A 12,438-nucleotide genomic window follows, 5' to 3' on the forward strand; every position below is an offset into this window, starting at 1 on the left:
GAGGGAACTGTGAAAATCTGTCCTTCGGGGGACGAAGCTTCTATCGATCGCCGTGTAAAGCCGCCAGCTTCGACAGAGACCCCCAGCCGCGCGCCGCGACCGCAGTCTCTCTCTGCGCCCGAGGGCGAGATGAGGAGAGATGGAGCGGCGCGACGCGATTGAAGGTAAAACCGACCCTCAGCCAGACGTGGGGCCACAGAGTGCGTTAGAAGAGTCGATGATCAATGTGTCCTGCAATTCACATTACTTCTCGCAGCTGGCTGCGTTCTTCATCGACACACGAGCTGAGTGATCCACCGCTTTGTCGTTTTTCTTTTTCGTTTCGCATCGAAAGCTTGTCTTTGCCTCTCGGCACCGTCGTTTCAGAGACGGGAAGAAGGCGCCCTTCGGAGTGAAGGACGGCGAACGAGCGGAAGGGCCGGGGGTCGCTCCGCGAACCGGAACCCGCCGCGAAGACCGCTGCGCCCCCTCGACAAAACCCGGCCGGCCGGCCCGAGCCGGGAAAGAGAGCCGAGGGGTCGATTGCGCCCGCCTTTCTCTTGAACACCTCGGGGAGTGGAGCAGTCGGTCGAGACCGCCGGTGGTTAGCCGGCGGCGACCGAGAGCAGTCCTCCCCTCTGCCCAAAGGAGGCCTTGGACCGCGGGACGCCCGCTCGAAGTTTGGACGCGTCACAGGTCACTCGTCCGCAAGATGGATTGCATCGAGTCAGAGACCGAAACGCCGCGCCGGGGTGCCGGGGAGGAGTCGTCTCACCTAGGCCCCGCCGTGAGACTAGCAACTCAACCCCATTCCGCGCAAACCCACGACGCGACGCCCCTCCGCCAGGATATAGGTGCCCCCACTTGCGCTCGCCCGCCCAAACCTTTTCGCCGGGAGGACCTGACTCCGTCCTCGACCAGGCTACTCGGGGAGGCTCGCTGGTTTAGCAGGGTATAGGGAACGACGGGCTCACACTGCAGCTGAAGGCGCCCGACCAACGTTCCAAGGGGGCTGCCGGGTCCCGCCGCCAAGCGGGTCGGCATGGGCACTCCTGGCTCTCCGCCGGCGCTCCTCCCTCCGCGAAGGAGGAGGAGCGATTGGCGCGAGAGCGGCCGTCGGAGCGCCACCTTGTCGAGGCGGTAAGGAAGAGTTAGGGTCGGAGCGGGAGGCCGGGGGCACCAGAGCCCGCTCCTTGCCACGAGTTTGTGTGAAGTCGACGACGCGAGCGTCTCGCTTCTTCGTTTCGGTAATGATCCTTCCGCAGGTTCACCTACGGAAACCTTGTTACGACTTTTACTTCCTCTAAATGGTCAAGTTTGATCGGCTTCTCGGCGCTCCTCCAGACCGTTGCCGGCCCGAGGGGCCGATCGACTGGCCTCACTAAACCATTCAATCGGTAGTAGCACCAAGCAGGTATTGTAGAGCCTGCTTTGGTAAACCAAATCAAAATGATATTTGAAAGGAGACACGTCAGAACTCGAAATACATTTGAAACCCGCGCGCAAACTGTGTGTTATACCGTGACAGTTCCTTCACTTTGGGAAATTCTTTACCCACCATCGGTTTTCAAAAGAGTCCTGGTGTGTCTCCTTCCCGATGCCATTTTGATTTAGTTTATCCAAGGAGTCTTTACACGACCTGCTTGGTGTATCCTATGATCCTTACAACGGTGCGGTTGATCACGGTTCACAATACTGCAGTTGGCGGACTGAGAGACAGAAGGCGCTAAAACATGACCGTCAAAAAAGCTGAATTAATGATGCAGGATTGGTCCAACAGAGATAGACGTTTTTACGCGTATAAGTACAGTCTGAAACGGTGAGGTGAGCACCATAACAATTATTTTAGAAGAGCTGTCGATCTACTAGGTAATGAAATAGTGCTGGTCTACGTATGCATAGGAATTAATGACAAAGAGTTTTGATGTGGCAATGTTTACATCCCCGTGAAAAAACACATTTGGCCTGGTCCAAGCTGGTACAGCTGTTGTTGTATGAGGTAATGCTCTGGAGTTTTCTTCTACTTTGTTTGCAACTTTTCGGCTTATATTTACTGTTGTCGCCTGGAGAATATCCGTTTCCGGATCCCAGCACAAGTACTTCTGGGAAGTGTGAAAGACCCTTGCGATCTAGCCCCGCCAAATGTGCGCTCCTCGCAATTCAGCCACTGGCTTCAGAAAGAGAGTATTTGGCCTACCCAATAATAACAATAATAATAATTAACCCGACATTTATCGACTTGCTGAAACCCTGCACGAGACTCACTCCGATCCAGTGACGCAGAATGAGTCTCATATAGAGTTTACTGGGTCCTGCATTTCTTCGTAGGATGATCAAAATTTTAATATCGTATTCAAGAAAAAGATAACATGTTGGAATTTGGAACAAGAATATAAGGCGAAACTTTCCAGCAAGAAACAGGGCCTGCAAAGGGTGATGAGAAGTGAAATATATCACCATATCAGTATACAGCAAACCCCCCTTCACAGCCCGTGATGCTGACCGGGGAAACCTGGGAACGAGACCCAAACACATGTGGTTGCGTGAATTTGCGTCCGGGTTACGATTTTCTGCTGTATAAAAACGTCTCTGTCCCGCTTCCGTGCAGACCGAGCCTACATCCGGGGGTGATTCTGTGACGAGTGTGAAAATAAGGTACGTCAGGTTTGCTCAGGACTTTGGGTGATGTAAGATAGCCGTTTTTCAGGTAAAAATATTATGGTGAAAATGCCCCCCTCCCCATAATTTGCTAAATAAGCTACAGTACTTTCAACTTCTCTTTCACTTTTCAGTTAGTTTTGCAAGTAACTCTAACTGAGTTTGGGGTGATTTTAGTAAATTCACATAAATCTGGATACCTTCATTGATCTTCTAATCTCATGTTAGCTCTACTTGTTTCAGTCTCTAGTTCGCTTTATAATTTAACGTTATATCCCATGCGCCCTGAAACCTAGTAGAAGGTACTGTACAGGGACAGGTACAGAGGTTTAGGTACAGGCCCGGACATGAACCTGTATCAGAAGTATTTGACACAGTTACCACTAACCTGCGGTCTTTAATGCTGAAAAATACATGAATAAATAGTTAACAATATGTTATGATTTAGACTTCAGTTCAGAACAAAACGTGAAGCTCAACAATTTCATCAGACCATAGTTACTAACCCCGCACTCACTGGTGAAAGTTGTGCAGACATGCGTTTTGTCTATAGTTTGTTAGTCTACATTCTATTGAAGGGCTTCAGGAAAGCCCCTGTGCTGCTGAAACTTGTCCGTATGTCATAACTTACATTATAACTCCTCTCATAATCCATAACTCCTCTCGCCTGCAGAAGGACCAGACATGGCTGAGACTGAGAATAAAGCAGACGCGAAAACGGAACCCACGCCGGAGTCTACCGCTGAGACCACGACGGAACCGACCGCTGAGACCACGGCGGAACCCACCGCTCTGGAGAGGAAAATCTACCAGCAGGTCGAGGTGGGCAGAAACTTTCACATTGAAGTTATACTGTTACAGATATAATTTATATCATTATCACACTGAAGTTATACTGTTACAGATATAATTTATATCATTATCACACTGAAGTTATACTGTTACAGATATAATTTATATCATTATCACACTGAAGTTATACTGTTACAGATATAATCTATATCATTATCACACTGAAGTTATACTGTTAAAGATATAATATATATCATTATCACATTGAAGTTATACTGTTAAAGATATAATATACATGTATATCATTATCACACTGAAGTTATACTGTTAAAGATATAACCTATATATTATCATTATCACACTGAAGTTGTACTGGTAAAGATATAATATATATCATTATCACACTGAAGTTATACTATTAAAAATATTATCTATATTTTATCATTATCACACTGAAGTTGTACTGGTAAAGATATAATATATATCACTATCACACTGAACATGCTGAAGTTATACTGTTTAAGATACCCCAATGTAGAGGGAGCAGGCTGATGTAATTTACCTGAACCTCATGTAACAACTTGGAAACATGGCTTCCCAACATAACAACCTCAGAATCTGACATAACGCACAGACTTCATGAATAGTTTCATTAGTTTGGCAAATCACTGGTTAACAGTTAAGTTCTTTGTTCTCAACTAAAAAGTCATATAGAGACAGCAGCCTGGAATCCAAACCTATTATAGCTCCTCTCCGCAAACAGGAGACTCAGGAGCTATAAATTGTATAAAATAGGTTTGGATTCCAGACTATAGAGACTGTAGACCAATCATACAAAACCAGCACTCAGCAGTGGCGCTGTGTTAATGTGTGAGTTCTAATCCCGCTAATCCACCCTTCCTCCTGCAGTACTACTTCGGGGACCACAACCTGACGCGGGATCGCTTCCTGCAGGGGGAGATCAAGAAGGACGACGGCTGTATCCTTAAAAAACAATTTGCAAGTTACAGGAACCAGTGTCAGCTAGTTAGGCAGTTACATGTTTAAACATACTTCATAGTTATGGCTTTGGGGCGACGGCTGTATCCTTCATAAGTGACATGGACCGGTTAGCTGACAGGGTCTGAACATTTTCATATGTGGGGTTCAAAAAATAGTTTTTTTAGTTATCGGTCAATGGTTAATAGCATTTCGATTTACAAGTACATGTATTACAATGTGAACTTTCCTTAACCCTCCACTCCCAAGGGGTTGCTTTAGAGACTCTGGTCAAGTTCAACAGACTCAAGGTGAGTGGGTTTGACCTTCACAACTGTAATCATGACCTTCAGACCTGTAATCATGTACAACATAACCCACCAGACATTTACTGTTCCTGGTTCTGAGGCGTCTGATTGTGTACAGAGTAGAGTAACAACAACAACAACAGAGTAGAGTAGACTTGTCTGTAAACCTGCAGCAGTCGTGTAGTTTGGGAGTTTGTTGACCCCAGAAGAAGTTCCTCCTGAGGTGTTGATGTACCCCAACCCCCTCCTGAGGTGTTGATTCTGTTCCAGCCCACCCCCCCCCCTCCTCTCAACTCCTCCCCTGAAGTGTTCTCCTGTTGCAGGCCCTGTCAGACGACTATGGAGTCATCTGTGCAGCTCTGCAGAAATCTCCCAGCAAGCTCATGGAGGTGAGAGAGTGATCTGATGGTTATCAGTTAGCAGGCATGATAACTGCTCTGTTGTTGCCTGCCTATCTGTTGTTATACATGATAATTATATGTGTAAGTGGCATGAGGAAGAGTAAGATAATTATCAAATACTGATATGATCATTTGAAGAAAAATAACACCACTAATGTTATGAAATAATTGTTCCATACTCCTGTTCATGGTGGCAGTTTTCAACAAATCTTCTGCTTCAGAATAAACTGTTGCTGATGTTAAACTGTTGCTGATGTTAAACTGTTCCTGATGTTAAACTGTTCCTGTTGTTAAACTGTTTCTGATGTTAAACTGTTCCTGATGTTAAACTGTTCCTGATGTTAAACTGTTCCTGTTGTTAAACTGTTTCTGATGTTAAACTGTTCCTGATGTTAAACTGTTGCTGATGTTCAACTGTTCCTGATGTTAAACTGTTCCTGATGTTAAACTGTTGCTAATGTTAAACTGTTGCTGATGTTAAACCGTTGCTAATGTTAAACTGTTGCTGATGTTAAACTGTTGCTGATGTTAAACCGTTGCTAATGTTAAACTGTTGCTGATGTTAAACTGTTGCTGATGTTAAACCGTTGCTAATGTTAAACTGTTGCTGATGTTAAACTGTTGCTGACGTTAAACTGTTCCTGATGTTAAACTGTTCCTGATGTTAAACTGTTCCTGATGTTAAACTGTTCCTGATGTTAAACTGTTCCTGATGTTTAACTGTTGCTAATGTTAAACTGTTGCTGACGTTAAACCGTTGCTAATGTTAAACTGTTCCTAACGTTTCTCAGGTGAGCGAAGACAAGACGAAGGTGAGGAGACTTCCCAGCAAGTCTCTGCCCAAAAACACGGAGCAGTGGAGGTCGGAGAACAAGGCTCGCACCGTGTACTGTGTAAGTATCTTGTTCTAATGCCCCCCGTTCTAAGACCCCCTCCCGTTCTTAGAGCCCTTCTTGTTCTAAAACCTTCCCTGTCCCTCCTTACAGAAAGGGTTCCACCAGGACGACACCTTAGACGTGATCCAGCAGTTCTTCCAAGACAAGGGCAAGGTCGAGACGGTCTTTATGAGACGCAACGAGAACAAGGAGTTCAAGGTCAGTTCAAGGACGTTAAGTTGTTGATCTGACAGATAAGATTTTTTTTTAAATGGCTTATGATTTGGACGTTTTATGAACTGAAGATGACTCGTGGCTGTGGGGTTTGGTGTAGGTTTAGGTTTAGATGTTATCAAGAATATAAAAATCAGTGTTTGCCCCTTCATAATGTTCATGTCAGCCATGTCTACATTACAATCCCAGTGTTTGCTACATGCGATGTTCTATATGAAAAGTGTTTGCTACATGCCCCCAGGTTGCTACATTGTGATGTTCTATATGACAAGCGTGTGAGTGATTTGCTACATGCGATGTTCTATATGACAAGTATATGCTACATCTCTGCAGGTTGCTACATGTGGTGTTCTACATGTATGTGAGATATTTTGCTACATCTCTGCAGGGCTCCGTGTTCGCCACCTTCAGCAGTCTGGACGATGCTAAGAAGTTTGTGGAAGCGGAAGGAATCCAGTACAAGGGGGAAGACGTCAAGAAGATGTTCAAGTAGGTTTCAACACTTTGTGAAATGTGAAAGTTGAAAAAAATGTACAGAAAATGTATTTGTGTACCTTGTATCAAACTCATAGCGTAATGCTTGAGAGGAAGGACAGTACTGAATGTGGCAAACTGTTCAGCAGACCTGAGTCGGATCACAGATGTGACTTATGTGGCAGAGACTGCCATTCTCGTATAAGACAGTTCAGCCATAGCCAATGCTGTAGGGCTGATGTGAATTACCAGTAGGGTTTTACCATGGTCCATATTGACTGACAGCCACTATTGACAACACCCTGCCGTACAGCCATGTTGAAACTTGATACCCTGCCGTACAGCCATGATGAAACTTGGTACCCTGCCGTACAGCCATGATGAAACTTGATACTCTTCCCTCAGGAACGAGTACTTCAACATGAAACTGGAGGAAAAGAAGAAGAAAAAGGAGGAGGAAAAGAGGCAACTGGAGGAAGAGACCGATCAGCTGGAGAAGAAAAAAGCGGAAGAGAAGCAGAAAGACGTGGAATATACGAAGGGCTGCATTCTGCACTTCTCAGGTGTTTGTTCATTCTGCACTTGTCAGGTGTTTGTTCATTCTGCACTTGTCAGGTGTTTGTTCATTCTGCACTTCTCAGGTGTTTGTTCATTCTGCACTTGTCAGGTGTTTGTTCATTCTGCACTTGTCAGGTGTTTGTTCATTCTGCACTTCTCAGGTGTTTGTTCATTCTGCACTTCTCAGGTGTTTGTTCATTCTGCACTTCTCAGGTGTTTGTTCATCTAACTTGTATTACGTTTGGAGGTTATGTTCGGGGTTTACTTTTGGACAGGCCAAATCAAAAAGTGTAGATAGTTTTTTATGATTTGCAAAGTTATGTTGGCTGTTACTTCTGTGCCCTGCCATGTCTGGGATTTTCCTTCTCAGGTGTCAGAGTTTCTCCATTAGCTGTGAACCGAAGTGACGGTTACCTTTCCAGGAGAGGGGAATGCAATACATAAATAATGACAGGTCTCTTCACGACAGTCTGTGTTCCCCCTCCCCCTACAGGTGCACCAGGTGACTCGGTCCGTGAGGAGGTCTCCAAGGTGTTCCAGCCGTTCGGAGACGTCAAGTGGATCGACTTCAACAAGGGAGACACAAAGGTGAGAATTACCTGCAGTTATAGCCCCCCCACACACACACACACAGAGATCAGAATTACCAACAGTTACCCCAACACACACTAACATATGAGAAAACCGCTACTACAGGTATCCCCACCCCCTCAGACACTCACGCATTTGAGGATATCTCCTTCCCCACACATATGAGAAAGCAAGCACTACATCTTCTCTGTCAGACAACTGCCGCAGGGCTGTCTCCAGGACAAGTCCCTTCTATTCGTCCCAGAACGTACACTTGCTGGTTGGGACGGATAAAAATTTCATCCCATCCATCCAAAAACTCATAACTTCATGACATGAACATGTATTTTCGTAACCTTGACATGACAGATTTAACAACGAAAATGAAAAACATGGGCTCCCAAACAATGAGTGTGACCAAGAACTATAAAGCTGGAGACAGCGCTGTGGTGTCATGTACGCAAAGGTACAGATTTGTTTGCGGCTGCAGTTGCTGTGCATTGTAGATGGCCGATGCTGGACTTTGCTCTACTTGTATTTATTTGTACCATGTAAGGCTGACACTCTACTCTCCCCCCTCAGAGAAGAAAGTAATGCACAACATCGGCAGCACGTCCAAGGATTAGAACCCAGGACCAACTAGTCCTGAGCCGAACACCCTAACTGTTACGCCCAAACAACGCCACTAATGGCTAATGGCAGTGCTGTACTTGCCTCTGCTTGCTTGTGCCCTGTAAGACTGACTCTCTCACCCCCTTCACCACCACTCGGCCCCCCCCCCCCCCCCCACTCCCCAGGGCACCGTGAGGTTCTCCACACCCGGGGCCGCGGCCGCAGCTGCCCAGGAGGCTGATGGGAAGGTCACGCTGAAGGGGGAGGAGCTGACCTGCAGGGTATTGGAAGGTGAGTACTGAACAGCTGTTGGGTCAAGGTCATGGGAGGTCAGCACTGAACAGCTGTAGGGTCAAAGTCATGGGAGCTGAGTACTGAACAGCTGTAGGGTCAAGGTCATGGAAGGTCAGTACTGAACAGCTGTGGTGTCAAGGTCATGGGAGGTGAGCACAACAGCTGTGGTGTCAAGGTCGTGGGAGGTGAGCATAACAGCTGTGGTGTCAAGGTCATGGAAATTGAGTACAGAACAGCTGTGGTGTCAAGGTCATGGGAGGTGAGCACAGAACAGCTGCGGTGTCAAGGTCATGGAAATTGAGTACAGAATAGCTGTGGTGTCAAGGTCATGGGAGGTGAGCACAGAACAGCTGTAGTGTGAAGGTCATGTTAGGTCAGTACACACAGTTGTAGGTTCAAGGTCATGGAATGTCAGCATAGAATAGCTGTGGGGTGAAGGTCATGGAAGGACTGTACACAATAGCAGTAGGATAAAAATTATTAAAGGTAGAACTGTCATTGGTGATGTATCCAGAATTTGTGTTTTTTTAATGTAGCATTATTGAGTTTGTTTTCAATGCCTCAGCTTGGTGCGTCTAATTTGTGTCTTATAATCTTTGTCTTCAGGTGAGGAGGAAAAGCAGCACTGTGTACTTATGTAACCTGTGTTACAGGTGTACTAATGTTACCTGTGTGTTACCTGTGTTACAGGTGAGGAGGAAAAGCAGCACTGGCTGGAGGTTTACGAGAACCAGAGTAAAGTCCGCCAGCAGAAGAAGAAGATGAAGTTCGGACACGGCCGCGGGCGAGGTCGGGGGCGGGGTCGGGGAGGCCGCGGGCGTTACCGTGGAGACCGGGACCACGACAGAAACACAACATTCCAGGGGAAGAAAACGCGACTGGACAGCGACGGCGAAGGCAGCGACGGTAGGTCATGGGGTTAGAGGTCAGGGGACCATCTGTGATGAGAGTATGTTTCCTACACCTTCAGCTGGTCTCACACTGCTATTCTCCCCACTGTTTCCTGCACCTACCACTGGTCTCATACCACCGTTCTCTCTGCCATTTCTTACACCTTCAGCTTGTCTCGCACTCACTGCTGTGTATACTGCACCTCCCGCTGGTCTCATACTGCTGTTCTCCCTGCTATTTCTTACACCTTCAGCTGGTCTCATACGGCTGTTCTTGCTGTTGTGTTTACTGCATCTTGAGCTGGTCTCACACCACTGTTCTCGCTGCACCTTCAGTTGGTCTCACACCGCTGTTTCCCCTGCAGGTGAGGCGCAGCAGAAGATGGACGACACGTCTGCCTCAGCCAAGCGGCGTCTGGAGGAGTCCGTGAAGGAGGAGGAGCCGGCCAAGAAACACCTCAAGACGGAGGCAGACTGAGACGTCCCCACAGGAGGGGAGCTATTATTTTTTTTACCTCTATAGGAAAATGGAATGTCCTGCATACTATGATACCCAAAGTCTGTATAAGTTTCCTTTAGCCCCTAACATTGAACACACTGAAACCCACCGACACTTCAGCTGTTTTTCACGCAGGAGTTTCTGTGCTCTGTGATGAAATAACCAAAGTTTCAGTTATTCTTCTGTAGTTCCTACAATCTACTGTGCAGTCATATGGCAATCCACCTTACCTTATATGGCAATCCACCTTACCTTATATGGCAATCCACTTTACCTTATATGGCAATGACCCTTGCCGTTCTTTCCTCATATGGCAGTTGCCCTTGTCAGTATATCCTTATATGGCAATGTTCCTCACTCTTATATCCTTATATGGTAATGTCCCTTACATTGTATGACAATGTCCTACACTGTTATATCCATATATGGCAATTGTCCTTACCTGCCTGCCAGATGATTTTCATACAAGAAACTCAATGAATGAATAATACAAAAAATTTGCTTTTTCCTGATTTTTTTTCCTGAAAGAATTTACTGTTTAACTGTTAGACATGGACATGATTTAAGTTGCTCATTCAAGGGCTTTTGTGTATTGATGGTTTCATATAAAAAAGTCATCGTATTTGTCATTTAGATTTAACTCTTTTCGTTGAAACTGTCATCAAGCTTTGTCCTAGTTAGATTTGCCAAAACACATTCCTCCTTATTCGGAGTCGATCACAGACAAAACAGGATGACGTAAACGTGTGTAGAAAACAGCAGATGTTTCAGTTTCTATAAAAACTACTTGTTGTTCTGCTGTGAAACATCAGAAACCTGGCGCCTTTTTGTACCACTGTTGGGCGTGGGGGAGATTTGTCTGCGTAGCACTGAAAACACCAGAATCATGTCACATTGTTGGTGTTGAGATGTAAAGGTAAGCCGCAAGAGAAACAACTTTTTCTCATGATAATCGGTAGAACATCAAAATGCCACTTTTTGGGGATATCAGGTAGTCGTCACATTGTCTGTGCAGATCTCAATAAAACCTTTTTTTATCTTCACGTGAACCTGACCTTGTTTGTGTTATCTTCGCGTGAACCTGACCTTGTTTGTGTACGTCTGCTACTTTATCCCATACTTTGTTTTTCCACCAGTTATCCAAGCATTTTCCTATTGATCCGTAATGTAAGCAAAACGCTGCCCTCCAGGCTATTTAAGTTGAACAAACTGTAACAAAATACGATAAACAACCCACAACCCCCCCAGCATCAAGACTCTAACTGCAGTAACATGTTGCCAAAACTTTCAATTTGCTTGAATGACAAAAGCGACCTCTATTATACGTAATAAAAAGTGCACCCAGCATCCTGCACTGCATGGATCAAAAGCGCCGTCCTAGCTACTAGCGATTTATATCAATATTGCAGGACAATGCGGAACAGGTGGGGAGGGCGGAGCGTCTACGCTGTTGTTTTCAGTATCTCTCATGATATTCTTGTCTTCTCTCTGCCGTTTGATAGTTGCTATGAATATGATTTTGTCGTCGGTGAGGGTAGTTGGCCACAGATTTAACGTCCAAGCTCTGAACATCGCGCAATGATAGTTTTAGGAGAGTTTCTTACAAGGTCAACGACCTCTGGGACTTTTGGCGGGAATGTTCACGAAGACAAAAGCATTGTGGGAGTATGTGCAAGGGAATTAGATTTTTCTCTTTGTATCAGTGGAAGCACTGTATGGACGTCTGTAACCACGTCTGTATTGACGCTAAAAGTTTTTAGATTGTTGTTCTTCAGCAAGTTCTGCTCCTCTAACTATCGATGGCGTCCGAACAGGTGGGGAGGGGGGCGCCCCGGGGCTCTTAGTAGAGCTATAGAGTATAGTAGAATTTTCGGTCAGGTAGGACTGTTCCAGTTTAGACCGCTCTTCAGTTGAACATTGCATCTTCTGACGAACATTCCAAACGGACGCATTTTGGACCAATTTCTAACCATGGATTACAGTAGCAATAGCCTTTAAGGTGATGTGGGGTGCATTATGTACTCATGGGCTTGATGATACGCGTAAACTGACCGAATGACACTTGAGAACATGTGCTTTGTATATGCGCCGTTGGAGGGCGCTACTAAAGCGCGTACTTGTACTTGGTTCTGCACCGTGCAGTAGCGGCCTCTAGCGATCCATATCCATATCGTCTTTGGGTTTGGTGACACTTCAGTTCAGTGGTGTCTACCTTCGCCCAAGTACTAGTAGGTTCTGCTTTCGACCACCTACAGTGTGAGACCGGATTAATCGTCCTTTGCTTGTGGACAATCAGCTATGGGCCGGGAGTGAGAC

General features: G+C 45.9%; 1 protein-coding gene and 1 pseudogene across 2 annotated transcripts; one reads left to right on the plus strand and one right to left on the minus strand.

Annotated features, from left to right (window-relative positions):
* Positions 1-171: 171 nt before the first annotated feature.
* Positions 172-308, minus strand: LOC136421290 (5.8S ribosomal RNA; annotated as a pseudogene).
* A 2,162-nt stretch (positions 309-2,470) lies between these two features.
* Positions 2,471-11,171, plus strand: LOC136420473 (lupus La protein-like). Of its 2 annotated transcripts, XM_066407421.1 has the most exons (13): positions 2,471-2,634; positions 3,311-3,459; positions 4,339-4,408; positions 4,678-4,718; positions 5,039-5,104; positions 5,908-6,009; positions 6,103-6,210; positions 6,614-6,714; positions 7,105-7,262; positions 7,751-7,845; positions 8,625-8,730; positions 9,424-9,639; positions 9,989-11,171. In XM_066407421.1, the coding sequence occupies exons 2-13, from the start codon at positions 3,322-3,324 to the stop codon at positions 10,099-10,101; spliced, it is 1,314 nt and encodes a 437-aa protein (XP_066263518.1). In that variant the 5' UTR covers positions 2,471-2,634; positions 3,311-3,321; the 3' UTR covers positions 10,102-11,171. The 2 variants fall into 2 exon arrangements, with proteins under 2 accessions (XP_066263518.1, XP_066263519.1); XM_066407422.1 differs by lacking the exons at positions 9,424-9,639; positions 9,989-11,171 and adding an exon at positions 9,340-9,406.
* Positions 11,172-12,438: the final 1,267 nt, after the last annotated feature.

The sequence above is a fragment of the Branchiostoma lanceolatum genome, chromosome 15, assembly GCF_035083965.1.
Source record: "Branchiostoma lanceolatum isolate klBraLanc5 chromosome 15, klBraLanc5.hap2, whole genome shotgun sequence".
In the NCBI taxonomy this organism is placed as follows: Eukaryota; Metazoa; Chordata; class Leptocardii; order Amphioxiformes; family Branchiostomatidae; genus Branchiostoma; species Branchiostoma lanceolatum.

Excerpts from the sequence above, each read along its gene's own strand:
- LOC136420473 (XM_066407421.1), top strand. The coding sequence starts at position 3,322 with ATGGCTGAGACTGAGAATAAAGCAGACGCGAAAACGGAACCCACGCCG. Across the intron at positions 6,211-6,613 it reads ACGAGAACAAGGAGTTCAAG|GGCTCCGTGTTCGCCACCTT; the intron begins GTCAGTTCAAGG and ends ACATCTCTGCAG. Across the intron at positions 7,846-8,624 it reads TCAACAAGGGAGACACAAAG|GGCACCGTGAGGTTCTCCAC; the intron begins GTGAGAATTACC and ends CCCACTCCCCAG.